The following is a 25,981-nucleotide window of genomic DNA, read 5'->3' on the forward strand; positions in this document are numbered from 1 at the left end:
CTCGTGACATGAAAACAATTCCAAGTTCACACATTTAATCCAACAACTTTGCTTGCAAGAGAAAACCTGATTTGGTGAATTTAGGTTCAAGTTCAATGCTGTCTGTACCTAAGCCTCACAACCACTGAAAGGCTTGAAGACATTTTTACATTATCAAGTAACACTTAAACTGAAATAAAAAATTTCCACTTAAATCACTGTTGGTTCACGTGTTTCTAAAAGGAAAACACAAAACTTACATAATGTCAAATTATACAAGAGCTGGTAAGCAGCTCAAGAAAGCAGAAAAGCTTTTCAAAGAGCTGGATTTGACACCTGTGCTAGTCACCTGGAAACTTCCAAACAGGCCTGAGAGACCTCTGAATCAATTTCCACAACAAAAAAGTACTAATTTTCTTCCAGAAGTTTCTGCAAAGTATCACGATGCCTAATTTTTCCAAACAAAGTACCCCAGTTACATGCTGCTTGAGCTAGGTTCTGTCCTACTAAGGTAGCCGTGCCAGTTAAATAGGATGGCTTTTATTTACATGACTATTTACCTGAAGAAATGCCTCTCTTCCCGTACTAAGTGCTCAGAGTATTACAAAACACAGCTGATTTCTTTCTTCAGTATCCAGTTAATCAGGATTAAATACACACATACACACACGCTTTGGTGTTCTGCACAGACAAGAAAACATATTACCCAATGTCTTCAGCTCAGCAGAGGCAGTGCAAGATTTCATCACTGTCCCTGACTTCTATTATTTAAAAGGAGGCTCCAGAAGGCTCAGTAAAAACCTCCACTACTATTCACAGGTGCCAAGAAATGGTCAGAGATAAAATTCATAGTACTGAACTTCATTCTACATAATAAGGCACTGATTTCACTTATAATTAGCAATTCTGCATATGGTGATTTTAGATTTGAAGAGACAATGACGGTGTTTACCAGACATTTTACCAGACATAGTTTTGGTTTTAAGTTTTATTTATATGTTTTTTCTTGCAATAAAATATACACACCATAAAATGTACTATTTTAACCATTTTAAGTAATTCATGGCATTAAGTACAATCACAATGCTGTGCAACCATCATCATAACAGATATAATTTCGTGTAATGTGCGTAGCACATATTTCAAACCTATGGTTATACAAATTTCTTAAGCAATGCACTTGTATAACTTGTATAAAAATCATAAATTGGGGCAATACATATATGTAATTATAGTCAGCTTGATGCCTTGATTTTGAAATTGTTTACAACTTCTTCAGTTTTATGCTATGCAGTAAAATTCTCAACTTGTAAACTCAAAATCTTCTGTTATCTTCTCAATAAAATTAGCAGTACCACTTACAGAATATGAATTTCAGAACATGCTTTTCCACATTCATCCAATTGGTGGGTTTTTTTTCTCATTATTAATTCTTTGCTGCTTTATTAAAAGGCTAACTGCACGTTCTCCCACATTCACAAAGCTCCCATGTGTTTATGAGTTCTTTGATGGACAGTGAGATGTGTCTTCCGGTTAAAACATCTCCCACATGCGCCACATTTGTTTTGTTGCTCTGCTGTAGGAGTTAAGTAATGTTTAAGGAGATGTGACTTCTTGATGAGGGCTTTTCCACAGTTCGTACACCCGTGGGGGTCTCTCGCCTGTATGAATCCTCTGATGCGTGACAAGCACTGAGGCTTTGCCACATTCTCTACATCTGTAGGACTTCTCTCCTATAGGAAATCTAGAACGTTTATAAAGGGGTAAACTGTACTCAAAGGTTTTCTCGCATTCCTTACATTCAAACGAGTTCTCGAGTGCATGAGATTTCACGTGTTGGGTAAAGGAGGAGTTGTGAGTGAACAACTTCCCGCACGGATGGCATTCATAAGGCTTCTCTCTAGTGTGAAGTCTCTGGGGGACCGACCACCAGTTGTGCTTCGTGCACAAATGCTTTCCCACAATCACTGCACGCAAAGGATCTCTCTCCACTATGAATTTTTTGATGGGCTATAAGGTGTCCCTTACTGTTAAAGGCTTTCCCACAGTCATTGAATTCAAAGGGTTTTTTTCTCTTGTATGCTTTTTTTCATGTCTAACAAGATGAGACCTCTTTTGGAAGGCTTTCCCACATTCAGTGCAGCCAAAGCTTTTTTTCCTTCTGTGCTTTTCTCTCATGTCTAATAAGACAAAACTTGTTTTTGAAGGCTTTTCCACAGTCCTTGTATTCATAAGAATTTTTTCCGGTATAACTTTTATTATAACTAAGCCAGTGTGAATTAGGTTGCAAACTCTTTCCATTTGATTCACATTTGTGTTTGTCTTGAAGAAATACATTTTATACTCAGGTTACAATTTTGGACTCTCTTCATGGTCAGTGTTTCCTTGAAGGTGAACATATCTTGATTCAAAAAATTGTCTTTGCTTCCCTCCTGTCTCTCTAGTGCATCATCAAGTAAGCAGATAACTTCTAAAAAGGTATAAAATTAAACATTCCCAGTTACTCTTTCCAATCTCATGTTAGGAAAAGAAAAATTTTAAAGTCTATAATATCAACAAGGATGCCTATTCTGACCACTTCTATTCAACATAGTCCTAAAGCCCTAGCTAGACCAATTAGGTAAGAAAAAGAAATAAAGGCACCCAAACTGGAAAGGGAGGCATAAAGTATCTCTGTTCACAGATGACATGATCTTATATGTAGAAAACCCTAAAGAACACACACACACACACACACACACACACCTATTTAGAACTAATACACAAATTTGGCAAAGTTGCAGGATGCAAAGTCAATATACAAAAATCAGTTGTGTTTCCATACACTAAAACAAATAATCCAAAAAGGAAATTGAGAAAACGATCCTATAACAGCATCAGAAAGAATTAATTAGGAATAAACTTAACCAAGGAAGTGAAAGACTTGTATATGGACAACTACAAAATACTGCTGAAACTAAAGACAAGTAAACTGACTTCACAGACTAGAAGACTTAATATTGTTAAAAATGTCCATACTTCCCGAAGCAATCTACAGATTCAATACAATTCCAGGGGTATTTTTTGCAGAAATACAAAAAAACAATTCTAGAATTCATATGGAACCACAAAGGACTCAAATCGTTAAAACATTCTTAAGAAAGGGAACAAAGCAGGAGACTTCATACTTCCTGACTTGAAACCATTACTTCAAAATTACATTAATCAAAATAGTATAGTACTGGCATAAAGACAGGCAGGCACCTAGACCAATGGAACAGAAGAGAGAGCCCAGAAACAAACGCACGCATATATGGTCTTCAACAAGGGAGCCAAGACTACACAATGGGGAAAGGATGGTCTCTTCAACAAAGAGTGCTAGGAAAACCAGATATCCACATGTAAAAGAGTGAAATTGGACCCTAATCTTACACCACACACAAAAATCAACTCAAAATGTATTAGAGACTTAAATGTGAGACCTGAAACTGTAAAACTCCTAGAAGAAAACACAGGGGGAAAGCTTTGTAAGGTTGGTCTTGGCAAGAGTTGTTGAATGACTCCAAAAGCATTGGCAACAAAAGCAAACAGACAACTGGAACCACATCAAATCCAAAGGCTTCTGTGCAGCAAAGGAGACAACCAACAAAGTGAAAAGGCAACCTACAGAATGGGAGAAAAAAATGTTTAAAAAACACTTGCCAGGTAAGAGGTTAATATCTCAAATCTGTAAGGAACCCCCACAACTCAATAGCAAAAAATGGGCAAAGGACGTTAATAGACCTGTCTCCAAAGGAGACATACAAATAAATGTTCAACAAGTACATGAAAAGATGCTCAACATCATTAATCATCAGGGAAATGCAAGTCAAAACCACAATAAGAGAACACCTCACATCTGTTAGGATGTCTATTATAAACAACAACAACAACAACAGAAAATAACCAGTATTGGCACAAACACATGGAGATAATGGGACCTTGTGCACTGTTTGTGGGAATGTAAAATGGTACAACCACTGTGGGAAACACTATGGAGTTTCCTCAAAATACCAAAAAGGGAACCAACATATGATCCAGAAATCCCACTACTGGACATTTATCAAAACAACTGAAAACAGGATTTCTAGAGATGTTTACACTCCCGTGTTCACTGCAGCATTGTTCACAATAGCCAAGAGTTAGAAACAATCTAATGTCAATTAAAAGGTAAAGGGATGGGGCGCCTGGGTGGCGCAGTCGGTTAAGCGTCCGACTTCAGCCAGGTCACGATCTCGCGGTCCGTGAGTTCGAGCCCCGCGTCAGGCTCTGGGCTGATGGCTCGGAGCCTGGAGCCTGTTTCTGATTCTGTGTCTCCCTCTCTCTCTGCCCCTCCCCCGTTCATGCTCTGTCTCTCTCTGTCCCAAAAATAAATAAAAAAAAAAAAAAAAAAAAAAAAGGTAAAGGGATATGGGGCACCTGGGTGGCTCAGTAGGTTAAGCGGCTGACTTCGGCTCAGGTGATGATCTATCTCATAGTTTGTGGGTTAGAGCCCTGCGTCGGACTCTGTGCTGACAGCTCAGAGCCTGGAGCCTGCTTCACATTCTGTGTCTCCCTCACTCTCTGTCCCTCCCTGTCTCGCGCTCTGTCTCTCTCTCTCTCAAAAATGAATAAACATTAAAACAAAATTTTTTTAAAGGTAAAGGGATAAAGAAAATGTAGTATCTACATACATACTATTTGAAAAAAGAAGGAAATTGTATCATAAGCTACAACATGGATGAACCCTGAAGGCATTAGGCTAAGTGAAATAAACCAGTCACAGAAGGATAAATACGGCAAGATTCCACTCATATGAGGAATTTAAAATAGTCAAACACGTAGATATAGAAGGTAGAACGGTGGTTGCCAGAGGCTGGGAGGGGTGGAGAGATGGAGAGTTGTCATTCAGGAGGTACAAAGTTTCAGTCACGCAAGATGAAAAGGCTCTAGAGATCTGCTGTTCAACGATGTGCGAACAGTTAACAAAATTGTACTGTACACATAAAAATCTGTCCAGAGGGTAGATCTCATATTCTGTGTTTTTTTACCACACACACACAAATCTCTCTTGGAGTCTACTTCCCCATTCTGGACAGCAAAACAAAAGAAATTTGTATTTGCCCTGCCCCTGGGCTTTAAGAACAAATTGCTGAAATGGGGTCTTGTGGAAAACAATAATGACAAATAGCTTTTTCTTTTTTTTTTTTATTTTTTTAATTTTTTTTTTTTTAACGTTTATTTATTTTTGAGACAGAGAGAGACAGAGCATGAATGGGGGAGGGGCAGACAGAGGGAGACACAGAATCGGAAGCAGGCTCCAGGCTCTGAGCCATCAGCCCAGAGCCCGATGCGGGGCTCGAACTCGCGGACCGCGAGATCGTGACCTGAGCTGAAGTCGGACACCCAACCGACTGAGCCACCCAGGCGCCCCGACAAATAGCTTTTTCTATTTATAAACAAGACTTTCCAACCTGTGGAAGACGGTTAAACGGGAACAAGGTAAAGTTATAATGACAAAGGATGATGTTAGAAAGCACTCTTAACAAGGACACAAAGTTTTAAGCTCTGAGAACAGAAGAGCCATGTCAGAGAAATGAAAGGGTAATCAGAGGAGCAAGGCATAAAAGTAGCATGGGGAAATGAGAAGATGTGGATTGGTTTGGAGAAGCTTAATAAGAGTCAAGGCCAACAACATCTAAAAACTAGATTATCCTGGGGGCCCCTGGGTGACTCAGTCGGTTAAGCGACTGACTTCAGCTCAGGTCATGATCTCGCAGTTCGTGAGTTTGAACCCTGTGTCTGGCTCTTATGCTGACAGCTCAGAGCCTGGAGCCTGCTTTGGATTCTGTGTCTCCCTCTTTGCCCCTCCCCCATGCTCTCTCTCTCTTTCTCTCTGTCAATAATAAATAAACATTAAATTAAAAGAAACAAGATTATTGTAGGATCTTCTTAATTTCCTTCATATAACTCTCTTTCTCCTTCCCCTGCACACAACCACCAAATGACTATGAAACCATTAACTCCCTTTTATCCGTAAGCACACTCCTATATCCTCTCAAATCATCCAAATCATGGCTGAGGCCTCTGTGTATAAAACTGTCCAACTCCCACTTCCAGCTAGGATCAACCCCCAAAGCCTGCATATACCCAGGAACACAAGGAGGGGCCCAGAGGAACATTTGAGAGACCAGCCATAAATTTTTGTTTGCGTCTATCATCAGCTATTTCTACCACTTTTCATGACTTTGTCCTGAAAATTAACTGCTTTTTACAACCTCTTTCAATTTCCTAGATACCACACTCTCCAGAACCCTGCTTTGCCCATGACACCACACCCTTCAACTCAAAGTTTCCATTTTGGTTTCCACACTTATGATTTCTATTAACTTTGGGGACCTGAAACACAAGGCTTCTAGTTTATAGCAACACTTGCCTTTATATATTTTGAGGTCAAGGTCAATTCTGATGGTTACCATGAAGTCAATGTAACCTTGTCCGATGTAACAAAATCAATGCCAAGCTCAAATCCCTACAAGGCTAAGTCAGCTGATAATAATACTGTTAGGGAAATGGGGAGAAGATGGTTCTTCACTATTTCTGAGATTTGATTCCCTTCCATCAAGATTAGTGCAACACTCTACACTCTCACCTCATTCCTTGTTTCTGAAAACCACACAATCTGACTACACTGTAAGAGCCAGATACACAGAAAATATCTGCGATCACATTTAGGAAGGAAGAAGAATGAGGATTTGGGGAATTAAGAGAACAAAGCAAGGACCTACATAAAACAGGCAGCGTAGGAGCCCGGGCAGAGAGGAGAGGAGGGAGGTGGAAGCATAAACACACATTCTCTGTTTATGCTTCATCTCAAAGGGGATCAAGAGTCTGTGACCACTGACATTCAGGGCCAAACTCCGTAATGCTTTAGAATGTCCACACGTCCCACAGGAAGGGCACTATGAGTACATGCTCAGTTACAGTGAAGAGTTAGTTACCACCCACTGTCCTTACCCACTGCGGTGAGGTTTCTAAAGTTCTCCAGCATCACATCCCAATACAAGGTTCTCTGATCACAGTCCAGCAGCTGCCACTCTTCTGGGGTGAAGTCCACAGCCACATCCTGGAATGTCACCGATCCCTGTAACGGCACATTTGTCTTTTACCTGTAGTGGGTACCGCTGGGGGAAGTGGAGGGGATTCAGAGCAGTTGCTCTGATTCTGTTCATTGTTCTCAGTCTGCAATAAGTTATACAGGGTAACTAAAAACTACTATGTACTAGACCCAGAATTAAAATTTGTGAGAGAACAAAATCATATTCGAATTGCCCCACTACATACACATATACACACATGTATATACACACACACATATATATACATTCATATATAATGGGGAGGTACAGAGGAAGAGAAGGAAAAAGAGAAAATATTAAGTTCACTGAGCATGGCCTTGGCCTCATGTATGTTTAGATAAAAAGGACACCAAAAATGGTCATATGAAAACCTCTACCGCATTTATAACAAATCTCCTACATAATAAACACTTATCAAATTTTTTCTTTCATAGTACATGCGAGGCAAACCTTATCTATGGAATTGTTATGCCTTATTCTCTAGGACAAGGCCAATAATTCATTGATTGGCTATGTTTTTTCTGACTGATTAATCACACATTTGCATTCAACATTAGTGTGCAGACCCTATGACCTTCATATCAGCTTTCTAAGTGTGTGTTCAATTTAAATTTCTATCTATATTTTTCCTGTTTCTTATATATTTATACTTTCCCATTGCAGTATATGGATTCTTGTAAGTCACTGCAAATTCACTAGGAAACAAAGTGAAATTTGAATGAATAAATGGATGAACAGGTGGACGGATGGATAAGTGTCTTGCCTAGAAATTGGTCATTTTCTGATGCTCATGGGAAAGGACGCAGATCTATGAAAACAAGACTAGGGGGATTTCTCTGCTTTTCCAGCCTAGAAATAAGTACAGTACTCATATGCCTGCTAGAATAGGCTACTGAAGAATGAAATGAATGATTATTCAAACAAGTAACACAAGTCCACATTCTGGAAGCACCAACTTGTCCACTTTTTTTTTTTTTTAATTTTTTAATGTTTATTTATTTTTGAGACAATGCGAGAGACAGAGTGCAAGCAGTGGAGGGGCAGAAGAGGGAGACACAGAATCCGAAGCAGGCTCCAGGCGCTGAGTTGTCAGCCCAGAGCCCGACGCGGGGCTCAAACTCATGAGCCGTGAGACCATGACCTGAGCCGAAGTCGGACGCTTAACCGACTGAGCCACTCAGGCGCCCCACCAACTTGTCCACTTTTAATTCTGCTATGATCATAGGAAAGTTGGACAAGGATGTGCTCTCTTGGGTAGATGTATACATTTCTTCCCATTGATATATTACAACTTATTGTTAATTTCTTATCTAAGGATTTCTTTTCACCCAGAAATTTATCCTAAAGAAATAAAAACGGACGGATACAAAGATTAAAGTTTGGGCTCTGGAGCCAGGCAGCCTGGGTTCAAATTCAGCTACTCCTCTTACTAGCAGTGTGACCCTGATAGAGTTACCTTAACCACTCTGTATCTCACTTCTCTTATCTGCAAAATGCTGGTAATAATAATACACGTCATAGGATTTTTATGACGATTAACTAAGTCAATACATGTAAAGCATTAAGAACAATATATGGCACATGGTAAGCACTCAATAAAATTGTAATTATTTTTAAAAATAAAAAAGGCAAGGAGAGATAAAAAGTAATGTTTTCACATCATTGCTTACAATATGAAAACACTGACAACAGCTTAAATGTCCGTTAATATGGTGTTGATTTTTCTAAAAATGCTATAGAAAGATATTGTTATGGAAAGAGTTTCCATTTATATTTGTAGGTGAAAAAAGTACATTAAAGTACATAATATGATCCTTCCCTGTGTTTTTTTTTTTTAAATATGCACCCAGAGACACACAACCTTGGCGGTCCTATATCAAAATGTAAATAATTATTATTTATGGTTGTAAAAACAGCAGGATCATAACTTTTATACTTGTACTTTCTAAATTTTTTATGAAGCATTACTTTTTCAGATACACATACATATATACACATACACATAAGAAATAGATATGCATATACAATTTACAAATATACATATAAACTTTAAGCCAAGGTCTATAAGTCCCTACACCATTTTGGTTCCACCTCTTCTAATCTCATCTACTTTAAAAAAATTAATTAGGGGCACCTGGGTGGCTCAGTCGGTTGGGCGACCGACTTCGGCTCAGGTCACGATCTCGCGGTCCGTGAGTTCGAGCCCCGCGTTGGGCTCTGGGCTGATGGCTCAGAGCCTGGAGCCTGCTTCCGATTCTGTGTCTCCCTCTCTCTCTGCCCCTCCCCCATTCATGCTCTGTCTCTCTCTGTCTCAAAAATAAATTAAAAAAAAAAACGTTAAAAAAAAAATTAAAAAAAAAATTAATTAATTAATTTTTTATTTTAGAGAGAGAGTGAGTGAGCAAGCCTGGGAGAGGGGCAGAGAGAGACTCTTAAGCAGGCTCCACACTCAGCGTGGAGCCCCACGCAGGGCTCGATCCACAACCCTGGGATCATGACCTGAGCAGAAATCAAGAGTCAGATGCTCAACCAACTAAGCCATCCAGGTGCCCCTAATCTCTTTTACTTTAATCTTTCAATCACTCTCTGACAGGTCATCCTATCAGACTTTACGTTTTCTTGCTGTTCCTCCAAAATACCAAGGTTGATTACTCACGATCTCTGTACATTTCTTCTACTTGGACTGTTCTTTCCCTGGAAAAACTCGGATACTGCACAGCTCACTCTCTAAATTCTTAAATTATTATTTTTTTTAATGTTTTTTTTTAAATTTTTTTTTTAACGTTTATTTATTTTTGAGACAGAGAGAGACAGAGCACGAACGGGGGAGGGTCAGAGAGAGGGAGACACAGAATCTGAAACAGGCTCCAGGCTCCGAGCTGTCAGCACAGAGCCCGATGTGGGGCTCGAACTCATGGACCGCGAGATCATGACCTGAGCCAAAGTTGGCCGCTTAACCGACTGAGCCACCCAGGCGCCCCAAATTATTTATTTTTTAATGTTTACTGTAGTGTGTTGTTTTGAGAGACAGAGTATGAGTGGGGGAGGGGCAGAGAGACACAGAATCCGAAGCAGGCTCCAGGCTCTGAGCTGTCAGCACAGAGCTCGACGCTGGGCTCGAACTTGTGAACTGCGAGATCATGACCTGAGCCAAAGTCAGATGCTTAACCGACTGAGCCACTTAGGCATCCCTCACTCTCTAAATTCTTTTAGGTCCCTGCCTACATGTCACTTAGCAGTGAAGCTTTTCTTGACCTCCTCATATAACACAGCTTCTCTCACTGTCACCATCAGGCCATACACCCTTACTCCTTTTCCTCATACCACTTGCCACCAGGTGACAGGTTATTTGGTTTTTGCTTATTTCCTTCCACGAAAAGAGACTCTGTTTTGCTCAGTGTGGACTCTGTTTTGCTCACCAAGCAACAGAACGGTGTCCGGCTCACATCAGATACTTAGCAAATGTTTGCCGAATGCATTAATGGATGAACCGCTTTTAGTGCTGGTTCTCTCCTTGCTACGCATTTTCAAAAGAAACGTATTAAGCAACTTTGGCCCAAATGAACTGTGGGGCAGGAAAAAGCCAATGATCTGGGAATCAGAGACTGGACTGGCACCTGACTTAGCCACTAACAAGCCGTTTAGTTCCAGGCACTCAATTGCGATCTCCGGGCTAGTTTCATTCCTCCTTAAAATGAGGAAGCAGAACTAGAAGTTGCCTAAAAAATCTTCTGGCGCTACCAGTCTGTGATTACTCCGTAAACTCTTTCTGCATTTAGGCAAGGGGACAGAGGGAATCAGTACACCAAAAGGCAAATGTAACAACTCCAACAGTATGGAACCAGCCTTGAAAGAACCAGTGGACCAATAGGAAATGAAAGGGATGCACTGGTGCTAATGTGTGTTTGTGAGAGCCCAGAGAGGGAGAGAGAAGGAGAGAAAGAAGGACAGGCTGGGGCAGGCAGATGGGGAGGGGAGGAGAGAAGGTGTTTAGGAAAGAAACAATTTCTTCTGTAGCAGTTCTTGATTCTTCCTTCCCTTGATCATACCCTCAATTTCCTCCTGTGAGTTTCCTTCTCCTGTGGAGCCTGACCACATACACCCAACTCTCCATTTTTCTGTAATTCTCAGCTCTCTCCTCAAACACTTAGGACAACACCTCTGAAGGCACTCACTTGTAATGCCATGAGTCAAGCTCTACTCTCACCAGGTAGGTGGAATGAAAGATGATTCCTGTCTCTCCTGAAATGGGATAAAAAGTCACAGGTCAGGAGAGTCTTCCCAGAATTAATCTTTCTTCTTTCCTTCTAGAAAAGATGGACTGGAGGACAGAGAAGCAACTGGAACCTTCACCCTGGGCCCCAAGACTGTAAACTCACAATCATCTGTGGCCCTAGGTTGGCCTTGTGTAGATTTTAACCAGGGCTGCTGGAAACTGAAACAGGCAGGTACATGCAAGAAGGACCCACAGGTTCAATTACAGTCTTCCTGCAGAGACACTAAGGGTTCTCTCAAAAACAAACAAACAAACAAACAAACAAAAAACAATGATCACAGGTTGAAATTCACTTAACATTCACTCCTCTGAAAGAATACAAACTAACTTTATTGTTTCAGAGTATTATGTTGCAAAAAGGAATGAAATTTCAGGTAAAACTGCTCTGGGTTTGAACACCATCTCCTCCACTTACTACTAGCTGTATGCTTTGAAGCAGGTAACTCCACATCTCTCTGTGAAATGATGAGGACACTTAACGCTGAGTAACCACGATAAATAAATGCACTTTGAAAAGTGTTTACCAGTGTTTGGCTCTCGATGTGTTGGCTCTCGTCTCCGCCACCTTGAGGGGGTTCACTGCAGTTTGAGAGTCAAAAGGCTCCTAGAATGAGGTGAGGGGCAGTTCAACGCCCAGGCGTGGGCTCCCTACGCAGTGCACAGCACCTACAACACGGCGACCGACGCAAACAGATCCGCCGCACCCCAGCCAGACCTGGACTCCACCCCAGGGCAGCGGGAGCCTCGTCCTTCCTCGGCTTTCTGAGTCACATGCTACCGTGCAGCGGGGTTACCTACAGTTTTTATTTCCTTTGCTTGAACCAACACGCCGGTCTTTGCCCTTCAACTGTCCCTGCAGCCCTTCACGATCACTAGCAGCTCAGCACCCAAGCACGCCGAGGAACATAGACCACTTCCGGAGGGCCCTCCTGCGCGTGCGCGGGAATAACAATCCGCCGAGAGTTCGCAGGGTCTTCCCGGCAAAGCCACCTGAGACTACATTTCCCACAAGGCTCGTGGAATTTATGTCGGCAAAGCCTTAGGGGTTTCCCCTTCACCTGGTGGAAATTTCTAGTTTGGTGGCACTTGAGCTTCAAGGAGCGCTCTGGTTATATTGAAGAGAAACGTGTATGTAATTTTGAGTTATTTATATAGAGATGACATATGGAAAATATATAGCATATCGACATGGCAAATAGGAAACAGTAATTAATTTGAAAGGAAAATGTATCATGGCCAAATATGATTTCTTCTTTCATTTTCTTTTTAAAAACAAACTTATTTTAGCAACACAGGAATAACATAAATATGTTTTTATTTTAAATAATTTTTAAATATTAACTGTTTAATGTATTAGAGCCCTGCTAAAAAGGTTCTTTACTTTAGACAGCCTAATTATGAGTAAGTTTCAGTCTTTTTTATTACGGTCTTGCTGTAAAGTAACATTGGCAGGAGTCCAATTTCAAGTTTCACTCAGGGAAAAGACTTTATAAAAGGAAAAGAGAAGGATTACCTAATCATTTTTGGCTAGCTACAAAGAGGAGAGTGTATCTCTCAGGAATCAAGGTGGGGAAATGACTAGTTTCTAGACCAAGTCTTTTTAATTTTTAATTTTTTATTTTTTAACGTTTATTTATTTTTGAGACAGAGAGAAACACAGCATGAACAGGGGAGGGTCAGAGAGAGGGAGACACAGAATCAGAAACAGGCTCCAGGCTCTGAGCTGTCAGCACGGAGCCCGACGCGGGACGCGGGGCTCGAACTCACAGACCACGAGATCATGACCGGAGCCAAAGTCGGCCGCTTAACTGACTGAGCCACCCAGGCGCCCCTCTAGACCAAGTTTTAATCAATGAAAGCCATTTTAAAATTTCTTATTAGGAATGATAGTTTCTCCCAGAATTGTACCAGAATGATAATTTTCCCCATGAATTATAGTGTGCAAAACAAAAACAAAACCCTTTTGCCCAGAGTGGGTTTGAGACACTTTCTCTTTTACATGGTTTTTTATTTGTTTGTTTTTTGTTTTTTGCAGATCTTTTTACCTCAATCCTCTGCCCCCACCCTTTAAAATAAAATGTGTGGAGGCACCTGGCTGGCTCAGTCCGTTAAGCCTCCAACTTTGGCTCAGGTCATGATCTCACTGTTCATGAGGTTGAGCCCTGAGTGAGACTGCACACTGACATCACGGAGCCTGCTTGGGATTCTCCCTCTCTCTCTCTCTCTCTCTCTCTCTGCCCCTCCCCCATTCATACTCTCTCAAAAATAAATAAACATAAAATAAAATGTGTGTATACTATCAGGCCTTATTGTAAGCATATATCTAATATTCATTCAACAAAAACATGTTGATCAAGCTCATGTTATGTACCAGGCATTGATTTAGGTGTGTACTAATGAACAAAACAGATGAAAATACCAGCCCTCATGGAGCACTTGTTGTATTTTATTTGATACTAATAAATTTTTGATGAAAAACAGGATATTTCTCCTACAAATTACTTAATTACAAAGGAAAAAAATGGTAATTTTGCAATGGAGAAACCTGGTAGATGCCACCTTAACCAAGTGATCAAAGTTAAAATTACCAGTAATGAAACAAGTCAACATTGTGCCTCCTGTCCTGAAATGCTGAGAATATCACTTATGTAATATACTTGCTGAAAATGCATTCCTTGAATCTAATTATGAGAAAACATCAGACCAACTGAACACGAGGGACATTCAACAAAATAACTGGCTTGTACTTTCCAAAAATAACAAAGTCATGAAAGATGTTGAAAGGATGAGGAATTATTTCAGATTAAGGGAATCTAAAGAAATGCAGTGGGAAAAGACCCTGAATAGCCAAAGTAATGTTGAAAAAGAAAATCAAAGTTGGAGGCATCACAATCCCGGACTTTAGCCTGTACTACAAAGCCGTAATCATCAAGACAGTATGGTATTGGCACAGAAACAGACACATAGACCAATCAAACAGAATAGAGAACCCAGAATGGGACCAAAAAATGTATGGCCAACTAATCTTTCATAGCAGGAAAGAGTATCCAATGGAAAAAAGACAGTCTCTTTAGCAAATGGTGCTGGGAAAACTGGACAGCAACATGCAAAGGAATGAAACTGGACCACTTTCTTATACCAGACACAAAAATAAACTCAAAATAGATGAAAGACCTAAATATGAGACAGGAAACCATCAAAATGCTATAGGGGAAAACAGTCAACAACCTCTGACCTCAGCTGCAGCAACTTCTTACTCAACGCGTCTCCAGAGGCAAGAGAAATAAAAGCAAAAATGAACTATTGGGAATTCATCAAGATAAAAAGCTTCTGCACAACAAGGGAAACAATGAAACTAAAAGGCAACCAACGGAATGGGAGACGATATTTGCAAATGACGTATTGAATAAAAGGTTATAATCCAAAATCTATAAAGAACTTATCAAACTCAACACCTGAGAAACAAATAATCCAATGAAGAAATGGGGAGGAGACATGAATAGACACTTTTCAAAAGAAGAACATCCAGATGGCTAACAGACACATGAAAAGACGTTCAACATCACTCATCATCAAGGAAATACAAATCAAAACCACATTGAGATACCACTGCACCGGTCAGAGTGGCTAAAATGAACAACTCAGGCAATAATAGATGTTGGCAAGGATGTGGAGAAAGGGGAACCCTCTTGCACTGTTGGTGGGAATGCAAACTGGTGCAGCCACTCTGAAAAACAGTGTGGAGGCTCCTCAAAAAAATTAAAAATAGAACCACCCTATGACCCAGCAGTAACACTACTAGGAATACACTACTAGGAATGTATCCAAAGGATACAGGAGTGCTGATTCATAGCCCCAATGTTTATAGCAGGGCTATTAATAATAGCCTAAGTATGGAAAGAGCCCAGATGTCCATCAACTGATGAATGGATCAAGATGATGTGGTATATATATATACAATGGAATACTACTTGGCAATGAAAAAAAAATGAAATCTTCACATTTGCAACAATGTGGATGGAACTGAAGGGTATTATGCTAAGTGAAATAAGTCAGTCAGAGAAAGATCTATGTTCTCACTAATATGTGGAATTTGAGAAACTTAATAGAAGACCATGGCGGAAGGGAAAGAAAAAAAATAGTCTGAGAGGAAAAAAAACTGAGAGGGAGTCAAATCACAAGACTCTTAAATACAGAGAACAAATTGAGGGTTGACGGCGGGGCCGGGAGGGAAAATGGTAATGAGCATTGAGGAGGGCACTTGTTGGGATAAGGACTGAGTGTTATATATATAAGTGATGAATCATGGGAATCTACTCCCGAAGCTAAGAGCACACTGTATACTCTGTGTGTTAGCTAACTTGACAATAAATTATATTTAAAAAAAATTTAAAAAAAGTTATGCTACTAAAGAAATAAATTAAATAAATCCATAAATCCATATGGTCTTTGTGAGAGAAAGAAAGAAAGAAAGAAAGAAAGAAAGAAAGAAAGAAAAAGAAAAGAAAGAAAAGGAAAAAAGACATGCAATGGTAAAATGGTAATCCTGGTTTGGATCCTGGACTGGAAAAAAAAAATTTGTTAAAAAGAACATTGTTGGTTTAAATACAATGTGGTATCTTGGATTGGATCGTAGAACAGAAAAAGGACATTTGTGGGGAAAGTAGTGAAATATGAATAAAGTGTAGAGTTTTTCTGCACTTTTCACTTTCCCTGATCTCTGTTGGATATATTAAGTTCTCATTATTCCTCTCTTCAGATTTGTAAGTTACATATTCTATTTCTATGCTTTTCTACTCTTAATTTTTTACATCTTAGAAGGCCTAAATGTTCTCCTTTTTTCTAGAACATGAGGACTCCTAAACTCAGATTTCCCTTTCCATTTTTTGTTTTCTCATTACATTTTTCATATTTGATTCTTAAAAATTACCATATATAATCAGAAAAATGAACAGTTTCATTGGGGGGGGGAAATGCCAATACACCACCTATGTATAAATAAAAGAGAGAAAAGGCATTTTGAATTATCTTTTTATAGAGTAAAACAAACAAACAACAAACCCCCGGAAAATCTCAAGGTATGACAAACTGTAAAGAGGTGGTAAAAATCAAGGGATTTCTCACCTAAATTGTGCGTGGCTGTCTCAGCCACAGAGCACAAATAGACTAGGGAGTTCTGGGAATCCAAGATGTTTAGATGAGTCCAAGCATAGTTCTGTTTTTCTTCTTGCCAAAATTTTGTACAGCCTGACAATGAGGTCAGTGGCAAAAGCTGTCTAGGAGGCAGTTTATATCTGTCCAGTACTGGAAATATTTTTTTCTACTAGTGCATTCCTACTTCCACTTACAGAAGGGAGCAAAATAATTTATGAACCCCAGATTACATGCTTCCTGATATATTACAATTAAAACTCCCTTGTTTTATTCCCTTATCCCCAGAGCAGATCACCGCACACTTCTTGCCACGTTGACCCACACAGCTGCTCTTTCAAGGGGCCTCACATCATGCTGGCAACAGTAGAGCCCCCTACCGCCTCTCTCCCTAACTACTACCTTTAAGTAGTTTGGAGTTTCTCAGATGAGAGATAAGGGCTTGGGAAAGGGAGACAGGATGGGAATGGTAAAACTAAGTAGGACAAAATGAGGATCTCATGTAGGAAGTGAGAAAAACGTTGAGCTGAAAAAAAGGCAAGTCCTGTGACTATAAATACCTAAAGAATTTCCGGCATGGCTATCAAACTGATTCTGAAAGACAATTCCAAAAGAAAGGGGTTCCAGACATTTTTGGAACTACGAGAGTAAAACCAGCCTGTAGCCTCCTGAAACACTTGGGGAGTATGAAAGAAAGAAGATATTCGGGGCATCTGGGTGGCTCAGTCGGTTGAGGGTCCGACTTCAGCTCAGGTCATGATCTCGCGGTTCGTGAGTTTGAGCCCCGCATCGGGCTCTGTGCTGACAGTTCGGAGCCTGGAGCCTGCTTTGAATTGTGTCTCCGTCTCTCTGCCCCTCCCCCACTTGCGCTTTCTCGAAAATAAAAATTAAAAAAAGAAAGAAGATATTCAAAGTCACTTGTTAAAGATGGCAAGACAGGACCATTGCAATAGGTATAAGGACCACTGTATTGAGATTTCAATTGGGTAGAGAGATTGGTCTTAACTCTGAATACAGCATGGGCAAGTGGGAATTTATAGCAAAGGAGCAAGGTGGGAATCAATGGGTGGAAAATCAGAGGTAAGGAGGATTCTGGCTAAACCGACCTAACAAACGCGACTGTTGCTGAAGACAGGCCAGGGTGATGGATGGTAGAGGATGAGGAATCTGATCAAATACCAAGGGTAGGGAGTTCTGGTTAAACTGACTCCATGAGATTCTTGCTAAAACCATTTTACAAGGAAGTGCACAGAAGAGAAGGCCTAGAAGGTGCAGGCGACTGATAAAAGTTTGGTCAAGCGAAGAATTCTTGTCAGTAGACAAGATTTAACTTAGTTCCATAAGTTCTTGTGTGCTTGTTCAAAAAAGTACTATCTCTCACAATCATTACTCAATGTTACTCTTCAAAAAATGGCTAATGAAAGAAAAACAATGCAACAGTTATAACTCAGCTTAAGCTTGAAAAGGCTTGATTTCCAAATTTAGGTTCAGGCTGTTTTGTCACTACTCAGGAAAAGGCATAAAGTTTTTTTGACATTATCAAGGAACACTGTGGACAGCAATTAAAAACTCCAGCTTAAATAATGGGTGGTTCATCCTTTTAAGGGACTATGCATAACTTACATAATATCACATTCCAAAGTGAAGTTGCTAAGGAGGGACATGCTCTCTGCAACTTAACGCCGCCTATGCTGTCACAAGGACAACTCCAGGCACCCATAAGAGCTAAGCCTGTCTCAATTTCTTACAAGAAAACAAAAACAGACACAAAAACTCACTCCCCCAAAGTTGCAAAGTATCAGGACACCCTAGTCTATTAAAATCAAATACAGATGGTACCTCAGTTAAACATTACTTGAGCTGTGCTTACACCTTATGTAGATACACCAGTGAAAAAGAACAGGAATGTGTGAAGGGCAAATGTTTTATTTACAAACTTATTTTCAACTGAATGCTTACCGTAATACAGAATACAAATGCTTTTCCCTCTCAATTGGTATATTGTTTTGCTGCTTACATACACAGGAAAACATCTTTTTAACAAGTTTTATAATTAAAAATTTTTTTTAACGTTTATTTATTTTTGAGACAGAGAGAGACAGAGCATGAACAGGAGAGGAGCAGAGAGAGAGGGAGACACAGAATCCGAAACAGGCTCCAGGCTCTGAGCTGTCAGCACAGAGCCCGACGCGGGGCTCGAACTCACAGACCGTGAGATCATGACCTGAGCCGAAGTCGGACGCCCAACCGACGAGCCACCCAGGCGCCCCAACAAGTTTTATAATTAAAGAGGAGACTGAGACTCAGTAACACTGCCTTGCCCATTAAAAGTGCCAAATGGATGAAAATATTACTGAAATTCATACTTCGTATTAAACCACATTTTTTCACTTGCAGGTTTTTAGGATTGGAAGAAAAAATGATATGTGCTTCACTCTTAACATATAATTTAATACGTAAACATTTTATACTCACACTTGCATATTTGATAATTTGTTATAAAAATAAAAATCAGAGATGGTAAATGTAGTTTTCACTAATTCCTTCATTAATTTATGCTACTTTTTAAGCTCCATGCTCTATTATTTATAAATCAATGTTTTCTGTGATCTTTTTAACACTTTATTATCACTTTCAGAACATGACTGGCATTATTTTTTTATGGGAATCTACTTTGCCAAATCCAAATTGGTGGATTTCTCTTCACCATGAATTTTCGATTTAATAAGATTTATCTAATATTTAAGGCTTTGTCATATTCACAGCATGAATATTATGTATGAGTTTTCTGGTGTACAATAAGATTTGACTTCTGGGAAAAAGCTTTCCCACATTTGTTACATTGATAGGGCTTTTCTCCTGTGTGAGTTATCTGATGTCTAAGGAGATGTGACTTCTTGATGAAGGCTTTGCCACATTCAATACACCCATATGGTTTCTCTCCTGTATGAATTCTTTGATGCGTAACAAGCACAGATGTGTTACCAAAGGCTTTGCCACATATGATACATCGGTAGGGTTTCTCTCCTGTATGAAATCTAGAATGTTTATAAAGGGATGAGCTATACCTGAAGGTTTTCCCACATTCTTTACATTCAAACGAGTTTTCGAGTGTATGAGATTTCACATGTTGGGTAAAGGAAGAGTTCCAAGTGAATGACTTCCCACACTGATGGCATTCATAAGGCTTCTCTCCAGTGTGAAGTCTCTGGTGGACCACCAGTTGTGCTCTGTACATAAATGCTTTCCCACAATCACTGCACACAAAGGCTCCCTCTCCATTATGGATTTTCTGATGAGATGTAAGGTGAGACTTCCTGCTATAGGCTTTCCCACAGTCGTTGCATTCAAAGGGCTTTTTCCTCGTATGATTTTTTTCATGTCTAATGAAATGAAACTTCTTTTTGAAGGTTTTCCCACATTGAGTGCATTCATAAGAGTTTTCTCCAGTATAGTATGTATTATAATTAAGTAAATCTAAAGTAGACTGCAAACTCTTCCCATATGATTTACATTCATATGGTTTTTTTCTTGTAGGATTAAGGCTTGTGCTCATGTTATAACCATGGTATCTCTCCGTAGTCAGAATTTTATTGAAGGTGAACAAAACTGAATTCAAAAAATTGTCTTTGCTTTCTTGGTTCTTCTCTGATTCATCAACAAGCAGCCAATCAGCTTCTAAAAAGGAGTACAATAAGACATGCCTCGTTAATTTTTTCCATCAACAGTTATTGAAAGAAACATGATTTCAAATCTAGTATCTAATTCTGAAATAAATCCTGTATTTGCCTTGCTCTTGAGCTTTAAGAATAAAACTGCTGAAGAGGAAATGGGAGATGAATGACAATGAGAACAGATGGCTTATCTTGTGACCTATGGAAGACAGTTAAACAGGCACAAGTTACAGTGAGTAGGGCACAAAGGAAGTCAAAAGGTTGCTCAACATTGATGCATGGTTATCTCACAGAATGGAGACCTATTGCAGGGATCTACCCATGGATGAGTGACCAGAGGAACAAGAGACTCTGGAGTTAAGGGAAAATATCAGAGGAAAAACCAGATCTGGAGGCAGCAGATCAGAATCAGAGTCCCCACCACCCCGGTCCTAGATTACCCTGGTAGGACAGCTCCCCGTTTCCCTCATTCACATCTCTTTCTCCTCTTAATCACCTGGCACAATGGCAGTTACCTTCAAGAACATTCTTACATCTCCAGTCCTCTAACTCCATCCAAATCACAGGTGAGACACGTCTGCAGAGGGCACCAATCTACAACAGCTGGGATTCATTCTCCTGTGTCCTTGGAAGCCCAGGCACAGATTCTGTCTGCTTGCTATTGCTTTTATTCTGGTTGGGTTTCTATATACGACAACTATTTGTTGTATTTGTATTTGACAAGTACAGTTTTTACATTTTCTTTCAATCTACCCAACAACCTAGTCCTTAGAAAGCTGAAGTCACATTTTTTCATTCCTATCCTCAAGACACTACAAATCTCCAGTCGATCTCTCCACTAAAAAGGGGGGGAGGGTGCCTGACTGGCTCAGTCGGAGGAGCACATGGCTCTTGATCTCGGGGTCATGAGTTTGAGCCTCATATTGTGTGTAGAAACTGCTTAAAAAAATAAACTTAAAAAAAGAGGGAGAAGGGGTTAAAACCCCCCTCCTGAATTTCTCTCCTTGTGGAGTGTTAGTACAACACCCCAGCTTCTAACCTCATGTCTTCTTCTCTGTGGAGCTGCTCCAAGCAGTGGGCTATAGCCACCGGTACACATTTTTTTTTAAATTTTCTTAACATTTATTCATTTTTGAGAGACAGAGAGACAGAGTGTGAGCGGGGGAGGGGCAGAGAGAGAGGGAGACAGAATCCGAAGCAGGCTCTGGGCTCCGAGCTGTCAGCACAGAGCCCGATGTGAGGCTCGAACTCACCAGCAGAGAGATCATGACCTGAGCTGAAGTCGGACACTCAACCGACTAAGCCACCCAGGCACCCCTTCGGTACACATTTCTTTATGCAGAGTGAAGTTCCTGTCTTCTTTCCTCGCTGCTTCAACTAATGGGAAGCAGCAGCGTCCTGGGTTCCCTCAACTAAGAGTAACCAACTGAAATATCCAGGGCAATCAGCCTGGTGAACAAAACTATACATTATAATGAATTCATTCATGGTATCTAAGCACGCATTTTTCTAGTCCTGAACAAATACCTTCTGTTCCAAGAATTCTAGACTCTAAATAATTACAATATTTTGCTCATGTTCTTTTCCCATCTTAACTTGCTCTACCTCATCACCTCTCACCCTATTTAGTACTTACATATTCTTTAGGGAGGAGCCATTGTTCCATAATCTCAAAAAATGACTCCTCTCATCTTTGCATACTTTAACTTTAAGCTCCATTTTCTCTGAACTTCCAGGACAGTCCCACTGCTGCCCGAAACCACTCATTCTGACAATTAGCTAGAAAAAAACTGCAATGTTATTGTACATCCAACAAATCTTCCACACTCATAAAATTTTAAAATATCTGATATGGCTGTTTTGCCTCTCAACTACAATTTTCACACCTTGGAAAATGGTAATGGGTTTTTTTGCTTTCTTTGAATCCTCCTCAGGAAACGTAACAAAAGCTTCACTGAAAGAATAAGAAGCATCCCACAGTGCCTGACTTTACAACAGTAAATTAATGAAATGTTCGTTAAATATCCAGTGTGTGCTCAGCAATGGTATAAAAACAAAAAATGATATAGGACTTTCTCTTCAGGGCATTATCATGAGAAAAGATGCCTTAAAAGCACACAGGGTTTAAAAAAAAAATGTTTTTTAACATTTATTTATTGTTGAGAGACAGAGAGAGAGCACGAGCAGGAAAAGGGCAAAAGAGAGAGGGAGACACAGAATCCAAAGCAGGCTCCAGGCTCTGAGCTGTCAGCACAGAGCCCAACGCAGGGCTTGAACCCACGAACCATGAGATCATGACCTGAGCCGAAGTTGGACACATAACCAACTGAGCCACCCAGGTGCCCCATGAGCATATAGGGTTTTAAACTGGTGCAGACACCCTGGAAAATAGTATGGAGGTTCTTTAAAAAATTAAAAATAGAACTACCCTACGACCCAGCAGTTACACTACTAAGTACTTAGCCAAAGGATACAGGTGTACTGTTTCAAAGGGGGCACATACACCCCAATGTTTACAGCAGTGCTATTGACAATAGCCAAAGTATGGAAAAGGCCCAAATGTCCATGGACAGATGAATGGATAAAGATGTGGTATATATATATACAATGAAGTATTACTCAGCAATCAAAAAGAATGAAATCTTGCCATTTGCAACTATGTGGATGGAACTAGAGGGTATTATGCTAAGCGAAATTAGTCAGAGAAAGACAAGTATCATATGACTTCACTCATATGAGGACTTTAAGACACAGAACAGATGAACATAAGGGAAGGGAAGCAAAAATAATATAAAAACAGGGAGGGGTCAAAACATAAGAGACTCTTAAATACAGAGAACAAACTGAGGGCTGGAGGGGTTGTAGGTGGGGGAATGGGCTAAATGGGCAAAGGGCATTAAGGCACACACTTGTTGGGATGAGCACTGGGTGTTATACACAGGGGATGAATCACTGGAATCTACTCCTGAAATCATTATTGCACTATATGCTAACTTGGATGTAAATTTTAAAAAATAATAATAAATAAATAAAGTTTTAAAAAAATCTAAAAGAATATATGTCAAGTTTTCATGAAAGAGCCATAGTAGAGCTGGGACGGAGCTTCAAATAGGTAGAGATTAACATAGGCTGGAGTTATCATGAAAGAGGAGAACACTGAATTCAGACTTAGTAGCATGCTGGTTTTAGAGCACACCAGTATCAAAAGAACTGACACACAGAAGAAAATCGTGTACAAAGTTCACTAAAGAGCCCAACTGCCATGGAATAGGGAAAAGATGGACCGTTCCAGATAAACAGAATGGGATCACATTAAAGAGACCTTAAAAGCCATTTAAGTATCACTTAATAAATGTTATAAAGGGATAACTCCTGCTAATTTGTCAGAAGAGTGACTCAGAAAATGAAATGATTTGGATAAATCTTGCACGAACATCTAATATAAAACAGAAAATAGAACAGAATTGGCAACATAGAATCATGAATGGCCTAGACACCATAGCAGGAGTTAAAATTCACTTGGTTTGTATTAGAAGTTGGGGTCCCAGGAATGTAAAATACACTTAATTGGTGTCTTAATCATTTGAAACATACTTCTTTTACGGGCTCTGTGGAAAAAGAAAATTTTATTTTAAGTCAGTCTTGGATAACCTAATAATTGAAATCACCAGTAATAAGTCTAACAGTATTTAAGGAAACACTCGTGACACAGAAAAGCTAAGTTGCTTACCACAGTGATTCAGAGACTGCAAAGCAGCAGGCCAGTCATTATCCTTGATTATAATTTAAAGAGAAAGGTGAAGGTTGAAGCATATTAAATATTGGTTACTATGAATAAACGGAGATTAAAGCCAGGTGGGGAAAATTATGGGAATGGGAAGTTGGAGAGGCACAGAGAGCACAAAGAAAATCATGCGAGTTCTTCAGAGGGATGCAGTTTCTGAAGGAGTTACTGTGGGAGAAGTTCTGGAGAGAGACACGAAGGCAAGAAACAAAGGTGGATAAGCAGGAAGTGAGGGTGAGGGCAGATTAGCGAGGAACCAACTCAAATGAAGCTGGAGAATTTCCAAATGACATCAGTATCACCAAGTGAAGCGGACAGATGCACTATAAGGTAGATACCCCAAGTCAGCAGTGAGATGAAAGATGAGCAAGGTGGGGTACAGAGATGGGGTATATGCTATAAGAAAAGGTTTTTTGGGTTTTTTTTTTGAAAAGAGGAATAATTAGAGCATAAAGTTCCTGTAAGTTTTAAAATAAAAATCTCTTTAAAAAATTAAACAAAAAAAATAAAAATAAAAATAGCCAACATATACTGAACTCTTACTCTCTGCCAACTACTTGAACGGGTTTGCATGTAGTAACTCACACAATCTTTAAAAGAAACCTGAAGTGAGGATTAATATTATCCCTGTTTTATAAATAAAGTTGTGCTACAAAATAATTAGGTTAGACAGTGACTGGTGGAGTAAGACTTCAAATCTACATGATCTGACTACAGTGTAAGAATTAGACGTATAGGGGCGCCTGGTTGGCTCAGTCAGCTGAGCTTCTGACCTCAGCTCAGGTCATGATCTCACAGCTCATGAGTTCGAGCTCCGTGTTGGGCTCTATGCTGACAGCTCAGAGCCTGGAGCCTGCTTCAGATTCTGTGTCTCCCTCTCTCTCTGCCCCTTCCCCGCTCATGCTCTGCCTCTCTCTGTCTCTCAAAAATGAATAAACGTGGGGCACCTGGGTGGCTCAGTCGGTTAAGCGTCCGACTTCGGCTCAGGTCATGATCTCGCGGTCCGTGAGGTCGAGCCCCACGTCAGGCTCTGTGCTGACAACTCAGAGCCTGGAGCCTGTTTTGGATTCTGTGTCTCCCTCTCTCTGACCCTCCCCCATTCATGCTCTGTCTCTCTCTGTCTCAAAAATAAATAAACGTTAAAAAAAAATTTTAAAAAAAATGAATAAACGTTAAAAAAACAAAAAACTAAAAAAAAAAAAAAAAAAAAGAATTAGATGTATAAAAAAAGATCTGGGATCATTTTTTAGTTTTGTTTTGTTTTACAAAGTAGGCTCCATGCCCAGTGTGGAGCCCAATGCGAGGCTTGAACTCACGACCCTGAGATCAAGACCTGACCTGAGATCAAGAATCGGTTGGTTAACTAAGCCACCCAGGCACCCCTATCTATGATCATGATGAGGAAAAAAGAAGAATGAGGACTTGGGGAATTAAGAGAACAAAGCAAGGACCTACATAAAACAGGAAGCATAGGGAGCCTGGGCAGAGAGGAAAGGGACATTCCTCCATATAAGAGCTGAGCAAAGACAAAAAACAGCTACGTGGGCCGAGTGAGTGAAGGTGTCATCTGCGGATCTGACAATGAATTGGTAGGTCAAGCATACCCAGTCACTTCCAAAGGTGTGGCTTTTAAGAGGTGCTTCAAAGGTACCTGTCCCTCACTGACCAACTGGAATCTCAGTTCCAAAGACTCCCATCTGCCTAGCTTTCTCTCACTCACCTGGATAGCGCCAACATGGGTTCTCCCCCTCCACCATCCATGACTCCTGTCCTTGCTCCTCCTTGAAGATCACTTTTGTTTTGGTAACTGGACCCCCTGTTCGTGGGAAACAACACAGAACTGGAGACAAAGTGCGAGACACAAACAACTACCTCACAATTCAGGTCTGCCTCCTTGAATCTCAGAGCCTGGAAAGGATGACAGACTTTAGAACAATGTCTGTCTCCGCCATTTGGAAGGTGGAAGCATAAACACACATTC

General features: G+C 40.1%; 1 protein-coding gene and 1 pseudogene across 4 annotated transcripts in view; both read right to left on the minus strand.

Annotated features, from left to right (window-relative positions):
• Window positions 1-952: 952 nt before the first annotated feature.
• Window positions 953-12,315, minus strand: LOC132673244 (uncharacterized; annotated as a pseudogene). Its single transcript, XR_013557630.2, has 3 exons — window positions 12,190-12,315; window positions 6,994-7,120; window positions 953-2,449 (listed from the first exon to the last, which is right to left on the minus strand). The product of XR_013557630.2 is annotated as an uncharacterized LOC132673244 (transcript).
• Window positions 12,316-18,450: 6,135 nt separating this feature from the next.
• LOC132673715 (uncharacterized) overlaps window positions 18,451-25,981 on the minus strand; it is a 29,955-nt gene continuing 22,424 nt past the window's right edge. For all 3 annotated transcript variants that reach the window (XM_060626500.3, XM_060626502.3, XM_060626501.3), the window contains 2 exons: window positions 25,721-25,816; window positions 18,451-20,220 (listed from right to left, as the gene is read on the minus strand). In XM_060626500.3, the coding sequence (XP_060482483.1) occupies window positions 19,316-20,220; window positions 25,721-25,816 (1,001 nt within the window). In that variant the 3' untranslated portion in view covers window positions 18,451-19,315. The remainder of the gene's footprint in view (window positions 20,221-25,720; window positions 25,817-25,981) is intronic.

The sequence above is a fragment of the Panthera onca genome, chromosome C1, assembly GCF_046562875.1.
Source record: "Panthera onca isolate mPanOnc1 chromosome C1, mPanOnc1 haplotype 2, whole genome shotgun sequence".
Classification (NCBI taxonomy): domain Eukaryota; kingdom Metazoa; phylum Chordata; class Mammalia; order Carnivora; family Felidae; genus Panthera; species Panthera onca.